General features: G+C 44.3%; 1 protein-coding gene across 5 annotated transcripts in view; it reads right to left on the reverse strand.

Moving 5' to 3' along the window:
* rbms3 (RNA binding motif, single stranded interacting protein) overlaps nt 1-17,862 on the reverse strand; it is a 279,809-nt gene that overhangs the window by 144,096 nt on the left and 117,851 nt on the right. For 4 of the 5 annotated variants that reach the window (XM_069693027.1, XM_069693035.1, XM_069693054.1 and 1 more), the window contains one exon: nt 10,901-11,058. In XM_069693027.1, the coding sequence (XP_069549128.1) occupies nt 10,901-11,058 (158 nt within the window). The remainder of the gene's footprint in view (nt 1-10,900; nt 11,059-17,862) is intronic. The other variant, XM_069693063.1, reaches the window with a different exon arrangement.

Consider the following 17,862-nt stretch of genomic DNA (forward strand, 5'->3'; position numbering starts at 1 on the left):
AAAACAACAAGTAGATGTTCCGCCTCACGATTGTCTGCCTCCAACAACCGGTCATGATGCAGTTTACGTCCGTGTATGTCCAGACTCATAATATAAAATGTGTTTTGTGTATGTTTTGGCGAAATGATAATTATCAATATATTGACATGTTTGATATTAGTGAATGTCTTCCAGTAAGAAATATGCTGCCTTCACATAATTTTTGCAGGGGAGTTCGTGGTGAATGACCAGGGGAACCCTGTCCAGGGTTGTCATCCAGGAAGAGGAGGGAAAGACGGCGGACTCCGACATGCCAAATGGAAAAAAAAAAAAACAGCTTGGACTCCCTCACTGAAACCCCGTCCAACAAGAGGCGGCGCAGACTGTTCCTCCTGAGGAGATTCAGATCCCTCAGTGTGCAACGTGCTTCTGTAGATAAGTGTAAAATTGTGTCATAATTAACCTATCAATTCTACAATTGGTGCCACGATTGCAAGGTCACAGTAAACCTTGACGTCTGACCTTCGACCACCAACATCTGACCAGTTCATGCTTGAGCCCAAGTGAATGTTTGTGCCAAATTTTACAAAATTGCTTCAAGGCGTTCCCGAGATATCGCGTTCACAAGAATGGGAAGGACGGGCAAACGTAGTCGGACAGACAACCTGAAAACGTAATTGCACCAACCGACAGCACAAAGTCTTAAAAATAGAGAAAAGACTGAAAGACAAGGGTTAGAATGAGCTTCACTGTTTTCAGCTGTGAAACTGAATTGTATAAAAGCAGAAAACTGCTTCAGGGCTGCTCAGCACCTTTGGCACACCTGTGCACGAGGGGGAGGAGGGGGGGTGCAGGTGCAGACAGCACCCTATGCAGAACAATACCTGTACTTTATCACCTATTGTAGGCCTTTACGCAGAATAATTAGTAGAATGTAGATACTGCAGTTTCAAAAGAAAAGGCAGCACGCTAACATTATTCTCACGTCGGAGCAGATGTAGCAGACACCCATCACACGCGTCCACATTTATTTGTTTGCTCTGTGCAGCAAATATTTCTCTGATGGGTTTTAAAAGCCTTTTTAAAAAAATGTGTAATGATTATATTAATACCTTTAAGAGTGCCACACAGAGCTGCATTCAAATATATTATTTCTACCAAATTTTCTCCCAACAACCTTTCGTGACCTGCTAGAACATCGCACTGCTTTCTTGTCTCTAGATGCGAGACAGGTATGGTCGTAGGTATCGTCAGCCAACGGTAACCAGAAAAAAACAGCAAATTGCCTAATGGCAAGTTCGATCTTCGTCTTGTTGTTTGTTTACCGCAATAATAAGTGAGAATATTTGCACTTCAGATGAAACAGCTTTACGTTTCGTTAAGTCTTTGATACCAACTGAGACAGGTGTCACTGTGGTAGACACAAAGACGACAGATGGAAGTAAAAAGACAAAAAAAAGGGGGAAAAAAATGACTTTTTTATACAAACAGGATGTAAAGAGACAAATATAAAGAAGGAAAATCTCAGATGAATTTCACATACAAACATTCAAGCATTCACACACACACAAATGAGGAAAAGAAAAGAGTAGTGTATACGTAAATGTATGAGTGTGAGCCTTGTTGCTGACGATCAGTAAGAACCTTCAGAAACTGCCCTTGACAGTCGTCTCCTGTCGTACAACACCTAAAATGTCCCACAGCTCGCACATCTCTGGGGCTCAGACAGAGGTCAGGCCTCCTACTTACTGGGCATCTTTTTGGGAAGAAATAGTAAACAGATGTTTTTGTGAAATGCTCCTGCAGTTGCTATGCGACAACTGAAAATCTATTTGGATGTAGCCAGCCTTAACACTACGAATATATCTATGTATTTTGTTGAATTTCAATGTTTTGCACTATGGGGACTAAAGACAGACTAAACTGACTGCAGCATCAGGGATCTAAAGCTGTCTGCCGCAGCTATCAGTCTCCAAGTGATATTATTGTATATATTTTACTCAAACATTTTACGACTGTAAGAACTTTCAGAATTTAAAATGTCAAGCCTAGGTATTTTTTGTGATATGTGTGCAACGGACCCTGAATTTGAAATATAATTGCTGTTGTGAAGTTGAAATCCAATAAATACTGTTGTTATCAGTAGCCAGCTAATTGATGTACTTTTCGTACGGTAAACTTAACATGGCGGTAGACATAATGAAGAAAGAGCAGCACAGACTAACGAGCTTTCACAAATGAAAAACATTTTAGACTTGGAAAGACTGGTGGAAAACAAAACATGAAAAAAAAACAGTGCTAAGACAGAAAAAAAAGGATTGATTGATATCTCTGATATAGAGATGCAGTGAGAAGAAGGCAGTATAGTCGTGATCAACACCTCGCCAGAAACAGAGCAGCGGTTCAACCCACCACCACTGTGCTGATATCACTAACTTCTTCTCATGACCTCAGAGGTGATAGGTTAATAATTATAACCGTTATCTTTGCTCCAGCGTGGAGAACACAATATGTTATAGCAAAGTGAGTGCAATAGACCTTTTTTGATAAAAGATAAACCGTATACAACACTGTAGTAAAATGCATATTAAAAGGACAATGGTTTCAAAATCACTTAAAAAAAAAAAAAAAAAAAAACCCACTATCAAATATAAAATCATCGTGTTGGCGAGGATGAGCAGCAATGAATCAAAAAGCTTCAACAAATTGGATAATTCCTTTTAGCACTCTCTGATTTTTCTTGGCAGAATTTCATAATTTTTTCAGGTGCTGGCATTCCCCCATGTTCTGTCGGCGGGTTTCGCAGTAAACTGGCAAATGTTTACTTTGAAACCTTGACTGGCTGTAAATATGGGAAGAATCTTGGAATGGAAAGGTAATGCAGCCTTAAGTGGTTTCTATTTCTTTTCTGTTTTTCTTCTACCTCAACAAAACGTACATTGTTGGGCCAAAAACCAACTGGCAACATCACAGAACATCGAACACACTGGGGCATCGTGCGGTGATGTACTTTAGTTTTATAATTTGCTTGACAAAAAAAACATCACAATCAACGCGCAGCTTAGTCCATTCATTTTCTTCATCACACCCATCTGTTGAAGTTGGCTGTGGTCTCTCACACATACTGTGGTCATTAGCTGTCATCAACTATTCTGATTTCAATTTTTCCTCATTTTCCAACCGATGTGATTTCTTTTTATGAACATTGCTTTCACCTGGCTGATTTGAAACGGATGACAAGTTGATTAGAACCATTCAAAGTTCCCCACCTGCCTAAATAATAGGAATGGATTATAGCTGCAAGCAGAAACGCGGCCGCCGGGCTGCAGTCAGGCAATTTATACAGAAAAAGAAGGCAATTTAAAGGTTTAGCATGTGTTCCCAAGTTAGTATTCACAGTTTGCGAGTTAAATTTAAAACAATTAATTTTCACATTTAGGGATTTTCAACAAAAGAAAGTTTAAAATTCAGATGGCCACAGAGACTCCAACCGGAAAATTGTTCCCACAATTTAGTCGGTGTCTCTCCGGATGAGACTGGATCAATTCGCTAAATTGGATCAATTGGTATTCCATTCATGTCTTGCTATGTAACTTTCTCATGAATAATCAGTTAACTTTATTAAATCAATACTAAATTTAAAATTTTTCCCAAATTATACATTTCAGGATAAATGAAATTCATTTACCGCACTTTTACCCCTACGACCTTGATCTCATCTGTTCACATAGACCAGATAAATGTAGGCTTTAATATGTGAAAGAAAAGAAAGTGATTTTCTTCTGGAAGTCTCAAAATACAGTACAACAAATAACATTTGTGTGTAAAGTGTAAATTGTGAAAATGGAAATTCAGTTCTTTTTTTTTTAAGAAGAAAAATCTGAAACGCGTAAGGACAGAAAAGTACAAATATAAATAAAGTGAAAGGAAAATGGAAGCTCTGTCTTCACAACAGTGAGTCCAGCAGTATGGCATGCCGGTGTAAAAACGTTGGTATGAAGCCAGCAGTAAACAGCTCCAAACAAAGACTAACTTGGTTTATTCTCAAAGCTTGTCACACTGCTTTGAGATGAGCTACTCGCACATCTACTGCAATTCAAGGTCTGTTTGTTTTCTGAAAGCAGGCTGAGCTGGAGGCGACGTGGACAACCACGTCTGGAGATTAACCACTTTGGTTTAGTTAGACATTTTTATTCAAATTTGTACACTTCGTTTTCTTTTATGGATTAACGAGACAATATATAATGTTGTTCATCAGTGGATTCTGGCAAGTGGTTTTACTTATAGACAGAGTCAGGACAGCCGTTTCCCTCGGGTTTCCAATTTTCATGCAAACCTGCTTCAGGCTGAACCTTCATACAGTACTTGACAGACAGATTTGACAGGCTGGAAATCCATCCTCTCATTTAACTCTTGGTAAAACAAACTCATAAGTGTATCTCTCGCAATCGCTCTATCCCATGGTAACCTCTGGATGCTGTGTCCTGGAGAAGACGGAGAACCATGTGCCCTGTTCACATTTTGCTACACGACCTGCAGGTAGAGAAAGTTGAAAGGGTAAAACCGTCGATGTGGGAAATACGTTCGACACAGAGACTGAAAGCCCAAAGAGCACTTCATATTGAGCCTGGGGAAGCCAACAACAAACTGGTAGCATGTGTTAACTGAGAGTGCGCACCAATAATAGACGAGAGCAACAGTCAGTGACAGCAGGAAGCATTAGCCTGTTGTTCTGAGCGTTACTAGTTACTATTTCTCTGTCTTTCTGTTGCACGCACACACGCACACGCACACACACACACACACACACACACACACACACACACACACACACACACACAGGTCTTCTTCAGAGCCAGCGTTGCAGAATCGCCTCTGTTTGTTTGGAAGTGTCCAACCTGTCAAACCCGCATGTCATGCACTGCCGTCTGACACGCACAAATGAACACATCTCATCTGCGCTGCTGCCGCTTCTCCTCGCTAGATACTGTTTCGGGGGCGGGGGGGGGGGGGAGAGGGAAATGGAGAGAAAAGAGAAGGGAAGGACGGACAGAAGCGTGGGGAGTTGAAGCCAGAGAGTCCAGAGATCTCAGGTTTTTGTCCCTCACGTCAATCAGTCTTTTTTTTTTTTTTTGTGCCACAGACTCTGCTCCCACTTCGCTGTTGGAGCTTAAAAACGGTCTCCAACCTGCAAACGGCTGGAGTCAGATAAAATGCAAAGCGTGTTGGGTGGGGGAGGGGGGGGGTTAGGATGGGGCGGGGGGCAGTTGCACATAGAAGACATACAGATCCTCATGTTACATTGACGACTGGATCGGTTTCTATGGTTATTGGTTTTACATTAGTTCCGGGGGAAAAAATGTAAGTAAGTACCCAGAAAACTTGGTATTTTTAGAGACTTTACATTGTGTGAACCTAAGACATAAATTCATATTAAATAAGCACCTAAATAGAAATAAAAATGCTACAAGAAAGTAAATGTTAAGAGCATTAAGTGCCATCTTCAGTGCAAAAGTGGAAGAGGAGCTATATCCAGCCTCTAAATAGGCAAACTGCCTATGTGTCATGTTTTTAGTAATGGGGGGGGATAAATAATTCAAAAACACCAGCCTAAGGCCAAATAGATTTCTCCACTCGCACTTGCGCTAGATCGATGTTTGGGGAGGAAAACGGTAAAGTATTTTAGTCAGTTTTGCCTGGCCGGTGAAATGACTGTGTCACTTCTGCTGGAGCAGAGAAGTGGAGAGTTTAACAAGTTGAAGAGATGTGAGAGAGCAGACGAAAGAGAAAAGAGAGAGCGGGAGTGCAACAGAGGATAAAACTGAAGAGACAGAGAGGGAAGTGGAGGGAGGAGGGTGAAACAGAAAAGGGGGGAAGAGTGAGAAAGCGAGCGTTGTTCACACATAAAAAAAAAAAAAAAAAAAAAGCGGGTATGGAGGATTCTGGTTCCAAGAATAGCAGATGGTTCTACTCAACGCGAAGCTGTAGGTGTAGGAGTAGTTTAGGCATTCCTGCGGTTGTGTCACTACTTTTCTTTTCAGGAGGTTAAACACCACTATCTCTTCGTGGCCTGAGTGACGCACAAGCTGACCCCACCGCCGATAGGCCAGAGTAGGGGCCAACACAAATAAAGATATTCCAGAGTTTAAAAAGTGTGATTGCATGACATCAGCAGGTATACATGTTGTTTGATCAAAGCAGCGTTGGACTTCCCTGGTTGACAGTCTGTGTCACCTCCGTCCACATCATGCGTTACTGATAGGTTTGGTAAGAGGTGGACGTGCCGTGCCTGTGACCACACTGCAGCGAGGTAAAGAGTGAGACCACAGGAGGTCAGCAAAGAAAGCTTTTCAGGGGATGTTGAGTTGAAGATCTTTTAAATTCAATAACTCGTCTGAAACAGAAGTAACTTTAAGCAATCAGCTAACAGTAAACTTTAATGACAGGTTAGTATGAAGAACATCTTCTTTTCATCTTGATCTTCTGGTGTTTCTGTGATACAAAAATACTCTCCAGCCTACAAATATACAGACATTCCAACAAGCTAAAATAAGCATTTGATATTATAAATACCAATTCTGTCTGGCTCTATACAGATGTACTGGTGGGCGGGGTAACGAGAAATACAGGACTTTGAGGCTGGACCGGAGAGCCTTCGCTTACACTTTTTTCTTCCCTCTGTCAGTTTTTTGATACAGAGCCATGGGATGGGCCAGCTCTGATAGCTGGGCAGCTAATGTCAACACTGGACCTCGGAGAGCCATTAGGGATAATGTGGTGGCGCTGAGTGCCCGGTCCTCTGCTTTATCAAAACAGGTGGTTCCAGGGTCACCCTTTTCTTTTCTCTGCCCCTCACCTCCTCCACTTAGCAAACCTCTTGGCTCTCTCCCTCCTCTCCCTCCTCTCCTCCCCTCCACCATTCTCTCAGCACACACGGGAAAGGTTATTTGCACAATTGGTGGTGATTAACTCTTGATTTGGCTCACTCTGTTCGAGTGATCAGGTCGGTGCATGGATGCAAAAAAAACCCATGCAGCTGAGGGCACAGCTGTGGCTCGGCCATGACTGAAATTGGGTGGGGAGAACCAGGAAGGGAGGAAGCAGATGAGAAGGAGGCAGGGTTGAAGTGGAAGAAAAAGAGGAGCAAGGAATTAGGAACCTCTAGGGTCCTTTGCTTTCTTGGCAGTTCGAGTTCTGGATTCGGGCTTCTGGCAGAGAAAATAAGAACAGTTTTGTCCCTGTTATTCCAGGTGTGGGCCCTCATAAAGAAAAAAAGAAACCCATATCTTTCTTCCTTTCAGCCTTTCATTCAACAAGCTGCTTCCACTCTCTCTATTCATATCCTGGGATAAAGAGTGCAAACAAGAAAAATGTGGGTGCTGCCTAATATCTGGCTGAGAGGAGTTGGAGAAGCTGTTTCCCCCCCCCCAAAGTGAATTTGGGGTGTGTTGGCTTTGTTGGCTCGGTTGGATGTGCTGGCCTCACTGTTCAGTTGGTGTTGGGCTCAGGGTTGGACCGGTGCCGCAACATGGGCGGTAAGGCCAAAGAATTTTTCTCACACTAACGGCTGTTCTAGCCATTGCTCCATTTCTCCATCCCTTCATCCATCCATCCATCCACTCATAAAGCTAGCCAGGCAAGTCGGAAGGCCTCTCACTGTCTGGGTGTTCAGCCAACAAATCCCCACTCCACTCCTTTGGCCTCTTCTATACACCCATATATCAGGCTGACGGCTGCGGAGAACCCGACATCCAGCCAGCTGAATAAAACAGAGATTAAGCACCCACCCGAATCTATTTAATTACTCATTCAACAGCTCTCGGCATGCGACTCCAACCGCTGTGAGAACTTTGGTATTCTTCAGTGTTTACTTTTGCTCCAGGGGATCACAGGAACGTTGAAGGACGAGGCTGGTCACAAAGAAAAATCTTGGGTTTGGCAACGCAGACCAAATGCACACTCAGATGTTGTGAAGACATGACATCACGTCTGTTAAACATGCACGCGTTGCCAAGTATAGTCAGCAAATAAACGTCAGTAACACCAACTAGATCAACAAAAGTCGGTAATAACACCACCGCAATATGGTCAGTATTACAGAACAAGAACACCTTCTGCTAACAGGCTAAATCCTCCTTTTGCACAAGAGTAGCATTTGGCTCTTTATTTCATATATAGGAATCATTTTTGGAATACCATCACATTTTACAGTATTCTCTTCAATGTTAGGGATGTATCTTTAAATCAGTAATCAGTAATGTATATGCTAAGGAAATATAAAAGTAACACCAACCTTAAAAAATTTAAAAAAAAAATTCTGTATTGTGTAAATCTATGAATTAAAACCTCTGCATTTCTGTTTATTAAGCAAGGACTGTGAAATTTGAGAGTTTGAAGCGTTGAAAAGGGTTACTGGACCCGAGTGTGACAGGATCTTGGCAATAAAATATTAAAAGTTCACAAGGACAGGGTTACAACCACAGGAGAAGGCATTTATTTTTTTGGCCATCGCTCAGGCATGTTCAACAGCCTCCAATCAGCAGCTACGATATGGCCTGTATTCAAGAATGCATCAGTTTGGCGGCAGCGTGTTTGCTTTTGAGATAGTGGTGAACCAGGGCGGCAAGAGCTGCTGCTTGTGTGTGACAAAACAAAGCCAGGCCTGAGAATTAGCTTTGACTCGTCTCACTGCCAGAACTCCCAAGGATACGTACAAGTACAGTATATACGCGCACGCAGAGTAAGGCTCTGAGAGAGACGGCAGCCCCGAGATACTGATGAGGAAGAATCGCTAAAGTCAACGTCTGCGACTAAAACTCTCCCATTTTTTTGTATTCTCCCAAAAATACAGTGCCATATTTAGAGAGCGTTTATGTTTAACACCGAGTCTCCCCGGGAGAGCTGACGAGGCAGAGGGCCAGCAGAGGAGGCGCTTTGTGCTGGAGGGGGTCTGGGCATCTGGGAAAAAACCTGAGGGGGACCCAGGGTGCTGCAGCCTGCAGAGCAGTCGCATGACCTTTTCTCGAATGCTGCCACCCGCCTGCCACTGAAACACAGTCTGGCTAATTAAAGTTTCAGTGGCATTGAATTTTCACTGGCACAGCACACCTCGGGCAACCTTGGAGGCTCTTAGGCAGGGGATACACACCGAGGGAAGGATGGGCGATATAAGAAAAGAGGGAGAGGGGGAGCTGAGGAAGCAGCCGAACAAGAGGCCAGCCACTGGAGGACAGCACGGCAGATCCAAGCAATAACAGACAAAGTCAGTAGCTCTCCGCAACACACAGGAGAAGAGCTATATATTGGAATGCTAATCTACATTCACAAACATGCACACTGGCAGGGTATTTTACATAAGCTCTGACATGGTTTGGCCTTCCAAATAGTTACGCTCAAAATATTCAAGATCATATGGAATTAGAAACTAAATTGAAACTGTCCAACTCTGTACAACTGGGTCAATGCAAGAGCTAAGCGAGAGAAATCTAATGTCAAAACGCCGAGTGCTTTTCCAAATCTTATCGGGCTGCCTCTCCGGCTAATGGAATCTTGATGGGTCAGTATCAAGAAGAAATGCAGGGCTTATGACACGGCTACCGGGAGCATTACCAAATATACTGGACGGCATGTTCCCCTCTCCGAAGGATCATTGAATAATTGGCCACGTTTGAACAGGACATTTCTGGAAATACGGCCAAGAAAAGGTTATGCAACCAGACAGACTCGCTCATGGCCTGTATTTCACAATCTGCTGGCCTTGTCTCCATTAATGATCTTGACCCCTTTTTCACCATTTTAGAAGTGAAAAGGGCTTAATGAAGCTGAACAAAGCTGCTCGCGAGTGTATGTGTGTGAGAGAGACGGTGTGTGTGTGTGTGTGTGTGTGTGTGTGTGTGTGTGTGTGTGTGTGTGTGTGTGTGTGTGTGTGTGTGTGTGTGTGAGAGATAGAGACACAGAAAAAAATAAAGCCCGTGCGACTGTGTGTTACAGCTTGATGAGGTCTTGGACTGTGATTCCTGGGGGAGGCGGTCCAATCTAGGCTTTATTAGGCCTTATTGAGCTGTGTGCAGGCAGGTGTGTGTGTTTTGTCTATCAGGGACATTTGGCAGAGCTTTATGAGTACTTTTATGTGTGTCCCGACCATACACTCCGTTGGTAGCAGTTTAATGGGGCGTGCAAGGTATTGTGCATGGATTTTCTTTTCATGCCTGTAATTTTCTTCTTAGAGGCAAACTTTTGAGTCTGATCACATCATTTGTGTCCCTATATCAATGCCTGTCTACCGCAACCGTGGCTCGAGGCGTGTCTCTCGGTATGTGAAACAAATAATTGTAAGAAACATACAACAAATAAGCCAGCTTTAACTGTATTGGACAAGGTCATTGAGTTGGATACCTGCCGTGTACCTTGAATAATTCACTGTGTTTTATCAAAAATGAACATGGCTATTGGGAATTCATACAATTCAAACTTAAAAACAGAATTCAAAATGACAAAATCACTTGTTCCTAAAACCTATACACTAACATGGAATATATGGTAAAGACGACTATGGATTTCAGTACATTTAGACACAGAGGTATAATCAATATTATATACTGCTAAACACTTAAGAGCCATTAAAAACACAGAAATGTGCAGGTAGCTTATTACGATGCTGTAGTTAAGTTTTGAAATGAAGCGACATCTTGCGGCCGTATAAGTAACGACAGCTAAGTGACGATATCATGTGATTTATTTTTGTTGTTGTTGTTTTTTAAACCTAACCAGAGGCACTGATTTAGGAAACATGACCGTGGGTCATATTTGAGGGTACAAATAAACAACCCATATAGTCGTAAGGGTTGGAGGACTTGTTGCCACAGAATTGTGCAACTCAAAAAAGAAAAGAAAAAGAGAGTGACTGCTTCCCAGTACTCACGGTTGGCAGAGTTTGATGAGGTCCTGGTCGGTGGTTCCAGGTGGCAGGCCTCGAATATACAGATTGGTCTTGCTCAGCTGCTCCGCCCCTCCCTGGCTGCAGCTGTTGGTGCTGGGGCTGGGAGGAGCCATGGGATGAGGGGGTGGAGCATAGGGCTGCTGGGAATAGAAGAAGAAAAGAGGCATAATTTAACACAAATGACTAAAAATAGATTTTTCTCATTTGAAGACACAGGATGATGAGTGAATGAGTTTGACAGACACTGAGAGGTGAGGTGTGAAAACATTCCTAACGTTACCAAAAAAAAAATGTGAGGGTAGTTCAAAATATACGGTATCTTGAGCAGGCAACAACAGTTCAATGTCACTGCATTTATGAGACAAGATATTTTAGGGCAGCTGTGAGACAGAGAGAAGATGAGATCAGGGTCACTAAGAGATGAAAACCCTGCAGCAGAAATTAATGAGTAAAAATTTCAAGAAAACAACAGTCTCAAGTAATAAGAAAAAAAACACTTCAGGGAAAACACTTCTACATCAGGGGGAAAAAAAGGTCTGCACAATGACAAACAAAGTCTGTTCAGAGCAATTCATGGGAGATACATTATCTGTATTTTCAAATCTACTTTTTTCAATTCTGATCACGATTTGTCACATTTGGTTCTTTGTCAGTGGGTGTTTTTTTTTTTTAACGTGGGACTGGAGTCAAGAGGGCAAACTTTTCTTCATTTTGTACTTAAAGTAAACATTTCGCCGTGGAGACTCTCTGAAATACGGGTTCATGAGGCTTCCAGCGGCTTATAAACAGTTTGAAATGATGGCAACTTCCTGCTTTCCACTAATATCCTCAAAACCAATCTCATTACGCTGTGAAACAATTTACACCTCCAAGGGTGTGAGATCCTGAGGCAACAATCCACTCCAGCCTATTTATAAACATCACCATATGAATATCTTCTGGAATGTATTCAAAATATAATAACAGCCCCCCCACCCCCCACCCCCTCCCTCCACACACACTTCTCTCTCCCGTCCCGTTCTTTCCTTATGTGCTTGTTGTGCTGTTAGCGTAGATTTATGCCATAGGAGTCAGGGCCCGCTGCTCACAGCCCATTTATATCTCTATTGCGGGACGCTGCATGCAGTAACAGAGGGAGAGGGAGAGGGCCGGGGCCCTGTGGGCATGAGCGGAAAGAGAGAGGCACCAAACAAATAAAATAAAAATAAAAAAAAATTTTAATTTTTTTTTAAAAAGGGAAGAAACGCTAAAAGAGAGTGAGCAAGAAGGTGAGAAAGAGGAGGAGAGAAGGAGTGCAATAAAGTGAGTGAGCGGTAGGATGAAACAGAGGGGAGGGAAAAAAAAAATTGGTCAGGGAGAGAGGAGGACATGACTGAATGCCACCAGCAGCTCCAGTTAACCATGTTAACCCTTATCCTCCCCAGAGAGAACCCCAGGACCTCCATACCATGCTGTAGAAACACACACAGCTGAACGCGTGCATTCATAGACAGACACACACACACACACACACACACACACACACACACACACACACACACACACACACACACCATTAGCCCTCCAATCTGCCCCACACGTTAGCAGGGACTGCCGGAGCATGGCTGATTTGATGCGCTATTTTAAGCGTGTGTGCCATGCCAGCGTGTCGCCTCCCACTCCTCAGACAAAGAGCCGGGGTCCCTGGAGCGTGAAGAGGGAGCCACGTCCATCAATGGACGGCCAATTACCACGCTGAGCTAAGTGGAACTGATGGGCAGCCGCTCACTGCGCCGGACTCACACACACTGTACACGTGTATGTTTGCCCACACACACACACACACACACACACACACACACACACACACACACACACACACACACACACACACACACACACACACACACACACACACACACACACACACACACACGTCACATGATAACTCAGAAACACCTTTTTCACACGGAAGCCAAAACATCCATCTACAGTGAAGGCCACACGCATTACTATTAGAGCTCCACCTTAAGACTCGGTCTGCTCTCAGGTCCTTTAAGGAAAATCAGTCAAGTCTTCATGTGAAAACTGAAACAAATAACGCGAATGTTTCTGGTCTCTGAATGCCGACCATCAGCTTGATTTTGTTTATTTACCAAGTGGAGACCACTGCAGTCTTTCGATGCACAGGCCTAGAAATCAAATATGCATAACTTGGGGCTATGTTATGTTTTTTATTTCCTATTTTTGGGGGGTTTTACCAGGTCAAAACTTCGAATGTTTTTGCATTCAATTACAAAGCCGAGCCTTTAGGGAATCAAGAGCCAACGGGTCTGATCACCACAGATACATATACACAAATTCCAGTAGACTCTGCTTCATACTGCTTTTGGTAGCCTCGGTTGCGCGGGCAAGAATGAAAAAAAGCAGGACTAGTCTCCAGTCATTCATGTGTCCATGCTGTGGCAGTCGTATAGAAGAATCTTAATCTCTTGAGTGCTCCATGGGAGTTATTTTCTCCCACTCAAAGTTGCTGGAAAATGCACAGCTGCAGTTCAAGCCTCGACTCGGAGTCTTTCACCTTTACGCCCCCCCTCCTCTCGCCTCTTCGTTTTGTTTTTCCCCAGTCCACTGTAGCTTAAACTTCGCACGCAGTACTTAACGTACTGTGTGACACGTACCAATTCACCAGAACAAACGGGGGACACGATGCAGAATTGCTGTCAGTGCTGAATGTTAATTGAAAGCCCTCTCTCTTTCTCAGGCTTTCTTTCTTTGTTTTAGCCCTTTAGCGATACACGCAGGCCCCCTCCTCCTCCCCCTCCCCCTCCTCCTCCTCCCACTTCCCCCTACTTCCCCCTCCCTCTCCTCCCTGGGCTCCAGGCTTGGCATGCATCCTGGTCTTTGGAATTCATGTGTCCCGCCCTATCGATTTGCTTTCATTTTTTAAGGTCAGAAGCTGAAATCTTACACAATGAGGCATGGAGGGTCAAAACCAGCCCATTACTTACAGTGCTGGGCGAAAAAGGCAGCGAGCGAGGTTATCCAAGGGGAAAGAAAAAGGCCGGAAGAGTCCCCCGGGATGAGGAACGGACTGGGTGCTAAAGGTCTCAAAGGAATGGTGGACCGTTGGGTGGATGGTGGGATGGGGTGAGCGTGTTCAATGGCACAGTCTTGCAGAATTAATGGTGGTCTTTTGTTTTTATTTCACGCATGGTGAATTGTATTAAGGGAGCTGAGGACTGAACAAGTTTAGGTGTGGAGTACCAACACGGAAAGCTCCTCAAATGTAATTACTCAAGAAACAGCACCATTTTTGTACCAAAAGGACCCCTTTTAATGAGTTTTGTCCAGCGTTGTGTGGCGTGTAGTTTATGTATGTACATGCTCTAGGGGCAGCGTGTGAGCTTTTACATGCATGGGAGAGAACCGAGTGAGCACACAACTGGCTGCTGCACACAAGCACGCAATACACGCACATTACCACCATAATGTTTCAATCCAATTCTCTCTTGGCTTCTGCTGGTTGCCGCGCCGGAGGTTAATAACCCAGCTTGTTTCTCCTCACGGACAGTTTCATGACTGCTGTTTACCCTCAGCCTGTCAAGCCCGCAAGATCCGGCATCTCAAATATATAACAAATACTGGCCTCATGTGTCAGAATGATGAGGATTGAATACAACACTTGACAAAGGGTAGTTGAGCGAAGATTGAGGGAAAACTGGGAGAGCGCGGAAGAAAACAAAAACAAACAAAAAAAAAGAAGAAAGAGTTCAAGAGAGGAATAGAAGAGTGTGGGAGAATAGCTGGTTATGACACTTCAAAAACCTCCAGGTGGTAAATGAGAAAAACCTCCATTCTCCCTCCTCCCTACCCAGCTGTGACATGCCGCTACAGAGGCTTACTGGGGATTTCAATTTGCCGCACTGTATTTTAGACAGACAAAATGGTTTACACAGGCCCAATTTACCGAGCCAGCCGTGCAGGAGGGGGGGGGGGGGGGGGTTCACAGCCTCTGTGACATGCCAGGGAATGTTTATGAGTGTATTAAGTGAGGATGATAAATCTAGCGTACGTCGCATAGGCTGAGGGCACACGGCGTCGTGCTGTATATTCACACACCCACACAAGGACAACACACTTTTCTTTACAGTCCGCAGCTAGCGCTCTTTGTCACCGAGAGTAAAATGTCCTGTAGATGACCCGAAACTCCTGTGTGTATTGTATTGTACATATATATTTGTGTGCTGCATCTTCTCACTGTAGGAAATGGGATGGCCTTGTAAAAAAAAAAAAAAACATTTATCAATGGTTTATTCAGCTTTAGTTGCACTGGGATTTTCTTAAACATACAGGGACACATAATCCTTCGTCTGAAAAATAGGAAGATAAATAGTTTTCAATGAGAACAATAAGATGCCATCGGCAAACTCTGGTCTTTGTTGGTCCTTATTTGTCGCTCCGAGCACTCGTACCGTAACGCCACGGACGGCCGTGCACTTAAAATCCTAGCGGCAGCTAGCTTGACCGGGTTTTAAGACATTACGCGGCGCTGTTATCTTAAAAATATTTGATTAATTTGAGATTTGAGAAATCCCACGCATTAAAACGTAGAAGAAATCCTCTCTGTTGCTGGGGTCGTTACCAGGGGTCAGCCTACTCCCTGGAGTCGCAAACATCGCATGCATTACATAAGAGTCTTCGGACGTGACTGATTGTTGCCCAATTATTAGTCATACCCCATGTGTTGCCGTGGAAACGGAGATCGTTAAGAAGAAGCTATATATTTTGAGAGCGAATGGCCCCACGATGCGAATACATTTCGGTTCCACATCTTATTTAGTCGGTAACTTGTTTTGTAATCGCAATGTTACACGCGACGGTGCGCTTTAACGTCATCGTTGGCCCGCCGGTGTCACGGTCAGGACCGAGGCGCGGTTCCTGAAGTTGTATTTATAGCGTGCACCTTAAAATTGGGCTGTCCCATTTTTCCAAGTTGATTACATAAAGTGGTCTGAAAACATGCTTTTTTGAGTTCGCGCGCACAACACACAACACACACACACACACACACACACACACACACACACACACACACACACACACACACACACACACACACACACACACACACACACACACAGAGCTGAGAGGAGGACAGCCACAGCAGTAATTGGACTGAGAGCAAGGCTACGGCATCCCTGCCTCTCTCCCTTCCTCCCCTGCACTCTGCAGGGCAGGGCTGTGACTGGGGGAGAGGCGGCTTGTGCATCAGCGTGGTAATTGGCTCTGATTTATAGGAGGCCGGAGCAGCGAGTCGAGAGCTGGCCCGACGCTGGCACGAGGCCAGACGAGGCCACGCTGTCAATATCAGTAAACCAGCCTAGCCCAGCCCAAACCCCCTCCCCTCTCCCCCTCCCCTCCCCCACAGCCATGACCCCACTACTGGAGATCAGCTGTCCCCGGGGTGTCAGGGTGCGTGTGTGTGTGTGTGTGTGTGTGTGTGTGTGTGTGTGTGTGTGTGTGTGTGTGTGTGTGTGTGTGTGTGTGTGTGTGTGTGTGTGTGTGTGTGTGTGTGTCTATGAATGCACGCGTTCAGCTGTGTGTGTTTCTACAGCATGGTATGTGCGAACGTGCGCTTCCTGTTCTGTTTGCTGCTGCATTTGCGTGTTTGCCTTTCAACAAGTCACGCAAATCAGACACGTACACACACACACACACACACACACACACACAAATCGTCCACAAAAAAATGACAAGCTGTCTCCTTAAATTGAAGAAAAAAGCCTCTCAGCTCATTCTCCATTAATTCATGCTGGCAAAGTCTCTGCAAAGACTCTTAAAGACAAGCATAGTCCCAGAGGCATCCCTTCCAAACTGCCAGAACTAACAGCTAGCTCGGCGGTCGGTCTGCATTCACAGCAACCTCTGAAGCACGGGAGGAACACAAATCCCCCATCCATCCTGGATAGCTGCTTCCAAACCTTTAGCCCTGAAACATGTGTTTTGAGAACCTGCAGCTGCATCTCAATGCTGAAAGAAGAGGGAGGGACAGTGGAAGACAGACAGGAAGAGAGCTATTGCCTGTCCTCTTCTCGTTTTCCACGCCACGCTCTTTCTCTCTTTGTCTGCGCCTGTCTAGGTAAACCCATAGCCAGAGGAGTGAATAGCAAATCATCCGGCGATTCACCTGGGAATGCAGCGCTGCTGATTCTATAGCCAAATGTATCCTAATAGGGAAGACTGAAAGCACTCTGTATGCGGGGGCATAGAGAGAGTGAGAGGGAGAGAGGGGATGAGAGAACGAAGAAGTACAGGAGAGATATAGTTACAGGTATGAATGAGTTGATGCCAAGGCCTGCGACAGCTGCCAAACCCGAGAGCTGAGATGAAGAAGGAAATATAAGGAAAGAACAAATTTGAAAAAAAAAAAGACAGATTAAAGTACAGGGGTCATTTTGACTGACTGATTCTCCACTAATCTTTGTGCCTTCCTCCACAGAAAAAAAAATAAAAAAAAACGCCAGTAAGCCGACACTGCTGTGGACAATGACGCAATGGGGGCTAATTTTAAATATGCTGATAGGTCCATCTACAGTTTCTTTCAAAGCAGGAGAAGAGCTTCTTTCTCTCATCCTGTTTCTCTCTTTATTTTTCTCTCTCTGACCTCCCGCTAACTTTCCTTTTCTCCAACTTTCTTCTTTCTTCTTCTTCACGCTCTCTCTCTCCCTCCCTCCCTCCCTCCCTCGTCTCTCTTTTCACTTTGGGGCAGATAAGCGAGCGATGTTGTGTTTTGTGTTGTGTCAGGATCCATGTATCTAAAGATACAGAGCCCCAGAGTTAAAATACAGGCCGTATTTTCCTGGGGGTGAGAGATAGGATGCATGCACGTTATCTGACAGCGAGGACAAGACCTATGGAGGTAAACAAGAGATGCTTTATGGATCACTGTTTAACAACAGAGT

The sequence above is a fragment of the Brachyistius frenatus genome, unplaced genomic scaffold, assembly GCF_029030835.1.
Source record: "Brachyistius frenatus isolate BFR_SWC_R1_liver_20210118 unplaced genomic scaffold, ASM2903083v1 Contig_2, whole genome shotgun sequence".
Lineage (NCBI taxonomy): Eukaryota > Metazoa > Chordata > Actinopteri > Embiotocidae > Brachyistius > Brachyistius frenatus.